Source organism: Musca vetustissima, unplaced genomic scaffold, assembly GCF_032173495.1.
Source record: "Musca vetustissima isolate MV318-11 ecotype Yass unplaced genomic scaffold, APGP_CSIRO_Mvet_v1 utg3405, whole genome shotgun sequence".
In the NCBI taxonomy this organism is placed as follows: Eukaryota; Metazoa; Arthropoda; class Insecta; order Diptera; family Muscidae; genus Musca; species Musca vetustissima.
Window position 1 is genome coordinate 266,624 of NW_026879560.1, and position 6,000 is coordinate 272,623.

At 35.9% G+C, this 6,000-nt stretch overlaps 1 protein-coding gene across 1 annotated transcript in view; it reads left to right on the forward strand.

Annotated features, from left to right (window-relative positions):
• The window catches only part of LOC133324489 (protein furry), a 53,083-nt gene extending 48,270 nt beyond the window's left edge, over nucleotides 1–4,813 (forward strand). The window contains exon 15 of the mRNA XM_061533322.1: nucleotides 4,633–4,813. Within this exon, the coding sequence (XP_061389306.1) occupies nucleotides 4,633–4,813 (181 nt within the window). The remainder of the gene's footprint in view (nucleotides 1–4,632) is intronic.
• Nucleotides 4,814–6,000: the final 1,187 nt, after the last annotated feature.

Consider the following 6,000-nt stretch of genomic DNA (forward strand, 5'->3'; position numbering starts at 1 on the left):
TACTGAATATTCGAAAATGCAAGGAAAAGGTTCTGTTGACCTCTAATCGGGCAAGAGGATGCAATATCACGAGTAAACATCGGAGTAAACTTCCGCAGAAAGTTAGAACTCCGTGGTAGTTGTGTAGGGTATCGTATGGTCGGCCCCGTCCGACTATACTGTTTTTTTTTTTGGAAATTCGAACTTTTGCTTTGTTCCATATGCCGAACTTAAAAAAGATTTCCAGGCGCGTCGGTCTTGTGCGCAGCTTTTCCAATTTGAGATGCTCCAACATGTTCCGAGATATCTTTCACTTAATCTTTCTATCGAATTCGTGGCCTTTCCCTTCAGCGTGAACCATCACTTGGCATGCTTATATATGCCTTTTGAGCTGGGGCATCCTCATTTATTCTCATAACATGACCTAGCCAACGTAGTCGCTGCAGTTAATGGCTCATTCTACGGCGATATTCACCGCCGACGTAGATCGGTGTATAGATCTTCTGGAGAATTTTTCTCTTAAACACCCCAAGAGCTGTATCATCTACTTGCGCAAGTAGATGATGCACACCAACAATGGTAGTTTCGGCATCTTGTAGAGTGTGAGTTTGGTCTGGTGAGAGGTGGCCTTGGTTTTGTATTGCTTACTTAGACCATAGTGGCATCTGTTGGCCAACACTATTCTTCTCCGGATTTCAAAACTGATGTCGTTAGTTTTATTAATGGCGGTACCAAGCTATATAAAATCTTTGACTACCTCGATGCTTTAGATCTCAAGTTCCACAGTTGGTCCGAGTCTACTGGACCACTTAAGCGTTGATACCATCAGCTTGGTCTTCTCGGCATTTACTACCAGACCCACTTTGACAGACTCCTCAATTTGTTCAAATGTAGCAAATGTACCGCTCGTAATTTTCGACCCATTATATCGATGTCATCGGCGTAGGCGATGTGTTGTTTGGTGTACAGAGTGCCATCTCACATATGTTCTTTTCCAGCAGGATGTTAAAAAGATCACTCGACGGTCACCTTCTGAATCATTCTCGTTGTCTGAATCGTTTGGTATTGAAGGGCTCCGAGAGGTCCTTTCCCATTTTAAGTGCTGATCTTGTGTCGGTTAAAGTAATCCTGCATAGCCGTATTAAATTCGTAGGAATGCCTAACGCAGACATGGCTTAAAGCACCTCTGAACATGGCTGTCGAATGCGACTTTAGAGATGACGAATAGGTGGAATGTGTCCAGGTGTATGCTCCAATAATGTCATTGACCATTGCCTTCAGTCGTTCACACAATTCGTACTGTAAGTATCCGAAATTTAGTACCTCTTAAATTTGGTACAATTTCGTTGCATGTGAACGGATAGAGCTAAAAACTTCAAATTTGAATCGACATAAGGAGATTGCGTTAGAAGTATGTACTCATGTATACGAAAAGTACTAAACGGTACTAAATTTGATACAATTTGAATTTGGAGGAACGTATGAAGCTGGTATCCTGAAATTTGAAATCAACATTACCGTCAGAGTTTAGCATTCGGATATGTTGTTACTTTTTGGAAATGTATACTTATGTGTACAAAAAGTACTAAATGGTACTATCGCCCATGTGCTGCATTCCGAGTTTGCTCGAATGTGAAACATTTTCCCAAATTTTGTGTGCTCCATTCCGAATTCCCACTTTCGCTCGAAATTGAGCACACCATTTTGCACAACATGGGAATTTAAAAAAGTATGGGAATTCAAAAACTCTCGGAACATGTCACATGGGCGAATATTTCTATTGGTTTGTATGATATAGGTAATAATAGAAATTTGTACTTATGTAGGAATTTTTGGAGATTCTTAGTTACGTGTACTAAATGGTACAAATTTTCGTACAATTTGGATTTGAGTGATCCAATCGCATGGAATAAATTGTGTGCTCAGGAGTCATTTGCTCGATCCGATTTTTACGACTTTGAACGAAATACGGTTTGATGGTTCTAGAAATTTATATAGAGCCAAGTTTTGGTATAACCCCCATATAACAGCAATTTTTAATTATCAATATTTTGGCGTTTTGGAATCATTTTTAGACCGAATGGACTGTAATTTTGCAGTAGGTTTTCGATTCGATATTGACAAAATTTTCAACCAATGTGAATGCAATTGGAAATTTTTGGATTCTTATTGGGTAGCAAAGTAGCACACAAACACACATGCATGTAGCGTGATAATGCCAAGTAATTCTAGTGAAATATGATTAAATTTTGAAAGGACGATTACACCACTACAATAAAACAGAAATGCATTCTGTTTCCACAATATGTACTCACTAAATATCACCCATACGTAGACATCTACACACACGTATGCACATAATTCCCTTTCGCCAATGAATTATGAAAATCAGTACATATCGTATATTAAGTGTGTTTGTGTTTTTGTGGCATCGGCTGTTATCTCAGGTGTTTATTTGCTAATAAATATCTTTTGGCACTTTTGACACAGTGTAGTGGCGAAGAATCTGTTTACCCAGCAATGTTCCGGAATACCATATTAGAGCAACACCGAATGCTAAAATATAGTCATGTAGACTGGAAAATGCATCGAGGATAAAGTCAATCGGTGAAGATCTTCCTTATTTTTTAACTTGGTTTTTGGTCAAAAATCGGCGATTTTTCAAAAATATTTTTTCAAAGGTCCGCCATTTTGTTAATTTTAGAGAGAAGTCAATAATCCTAGTTCATACGAGAGCCAGACATGTACTCTTTCTAACACCGTTGGAATTTTCGGATTCCGATGCTCCAGTGAGGAGTTATCATGCCCGCCATGTACTCTTTCTAACACCGTTGGAATTTTCGGATTCCGATGCTCCAGTGAGGAGTTATCATGCCCGCCATCAAAAATAAGGACTTTTCTTTAATTACAAAAAACAACAACAAAACAATAACAAAAATTTTTTTGAAAATTATTTTTCTTCTCTTTTAAATCTTCAAATATATATGTGCAAAGTTACAAACCTTAACAAGCATTGGTATTGATTTACCAGCCCATTGAAAATCTTGAAAATTTGAAATCAAGAATGGGTGGGGTTCCCTTAAGAGGGCTAAAGATTGTTACGCAGTTTATACCTAAAGATATATTTTTTTTGGTTTGTAAATTTGGCACCGAATGATAACTCAGAATATCAAATTAGAGCCTAGCCTAACTCGTTTTAACTAACAAGTGGAAAAGCGATAAGTTTGGATACCCTACACCATAGATATACTGACAGGTACTTGAAATGCAAATATAGGGAAAATACGAGTAAGTGGACCTATATCGGCATTTCTACATATCGATTATGTAAACCCTAATGTAAACAAAAATAAAAATTTCAGAAAATTTTAATGGATAGTTATACCTCCAGCCTTATGGCTAATGAGGGTACATACACTTTGACATGGTGAAAATGTGCCTTATCGAAATATTGGTTCTTGACCCCATGTTTCTTTGAACCAAATTTGTTTCAGAAAATTTTGATTTCATCCAAACATTGCCCATCTTATTATTACTTCCAAACTTAGTTCCAGTTCGAAGATGGGGAATATCGTTCCACTCCTTTTGGTACCTCCCACACAAGGGGTAGGCCTAAATGCAGGTTATAGTTCATGTATAGCTCATTATCGAACCTTACGTTCTTGTTTTTATCTCGATATTCTCCGCAGGTGAAAACATTACAACAGAGTCTTAGAACCAAATCCAAAACGCGGAACAAATCAGATAACTGTTTAATATAAAAAAGGCGGTTATATGGGGACTACCCCAAAAAGGGGGCGAATATTAATAATTTTTGGTGGGGAGATTTGTTACCTTATGGTATACTATAAAATACTACAAAATGCAGCGAATTCGATTGAAAAACGCGATTAAGAACCCCAAAATACTGAAAATTGGGGGATACCCTTATATGGGGCTATCCGAAAAAATTGACCTATATTAATAATTTTTTGTGGAGAGATTTTGTATCCAATAAAAACCCAGTGTACCAAATTTCAGCGAATTCGGTTGAAAAACGCGCTCTAAAACCTTATATGGAAGCTATGCCTAAACGTGGACCGATATATCCCATCTTCGAACTTGACCTGACCTGCAGACAAAAGACGAATCTATGCTAAATTTTTGCGATCTATCCCATTTCGTTTAGAGGCTAGAGAGATTACAACAGGCCGACGGACATGATCACACTTTATAGGGTCGGAAATGATTATTTCGATAAGTTACAAACGGAAAACAAAATTAATATACCCTCCATACTATGGTGGAGGGTATAAAAACATATCTGAAATACACACAATAACGAAACATAGGCCGTGCTATCATCTGGAGTCTATAGATGATCATGGACCGATATAGGTAATTTTTACGCTGAAAATTTTTGCCACACAATGTATTCCGAAAATATGTTTAGTTACAGACAATTCGTTTGAAAAATGTTTCTGAAATCCATAAAATACCAAAATTTGCGGGTACTCAAAACATGGGCGTTCGATTTATAAAAAAATTCATACTTTTTATTTACGCAAAGTTTGTTTTGTTCAATATTTAAAATTTTCCGATACCTTTGAACACACTTTTTATACTGAATTTTTATTTATTGATACTCTTTTTGTGTGTATTTCTTTTTTTCAGAGAATATCCCTGTGATCATTATACATCCGTTATAACCGTCACATTACTCATGACAGGATGTCCTCGTGTTGAAGTCCATTCTACGGCATTGTTGCTACTACAAATTCTCGATAAACGTTTCTTTGGCAGTGTTGGACCACTGCATGCGGACAATGAAAAAGGTATGTTTCATCCATACTAATCAGCAATTAGCTGGAATAAAAACAACTCGAATAAAAAATGAAAATAAACTGCATATTGTTCATTTATATAAAAACTAGCAAAGTACCCGCTACTTCGTATGCGGAAAGGGAATAAAAAAATATTTCATATGGAAATGGTTAATACCGTATAATTAGTTGTACTATAGTTCTGAATTCCACCTCTATTCCTACATTTAATATCAAGTTTATTACCATTAATTACTCTTCATACACATAAGCACTATTTTCCGAAATCCACACTTTAGCAAAAACGTACAGGTTCCACATGTAATTCCATTTAGAACTTTTCGAACACCGTCACCTCCACTAAATTTAGTACCAAAAACCCTTTGGTCCTTCTTTCTAACTCTCTGTCAATGACCAACATTCTAAATTTTAGGTTTCCAGCTCTCTCCGTTATCCAAGTTTAGTGAATTTTCTATTCTATACTATTGGTACACATAAATTCGAGTTTCCAAAGTTGTCTCCATAGCTCAATACTACACTTCAACAGTAATCTAAGTTCCAAATCTCAAGATTCAACCAAATCCAAATTGTTTCAAATTTAGTACCATTTAGTAATTCTCATACTCATAGGTAAGAATTTCTAAAACTACATCAATCCATCAATCCTAACCTTACTTCCACCAAAGTCCAAATTGTTCCAAATTATTTTTAAGTCCAAATATTAGGATTCCCGCTCACACAAAACGAATTGTACCATATTTAGTACCAATTAGGTCTTCTCGTATCCATAAGTACGAAATTCCAATACTTCCTTAATCTTGCAATTTTAATTACAAATTTACGTTTACTATCTCTATCCGTTAACTCGAATCAAAATTGTACCTATTTTTTTACCATTTAGTACACATAATGACGAATTTTAAAAAATTACCGACATATCTCAATTCTGCACTCAAACTGTAATATTAATTAAAAATTTTAGAATACAGCCCTATCCGTTTACAAATTTGTAAGATTTCCGGACCCATTTAGTACTTTTTGTTTCTATAATTAACAATTTCCTAAACTATGTCAATCTTACACTCCAACAGTAATTTTAATTAAAAAATTCGGGAGTCCAGCTCTATCCGTTCACACATAATCAAGTTGTACGAAATATAGTACTATTTAGTACACATAGGTACTATGCTTCCATATCTCAATTCTATATTTAAACATC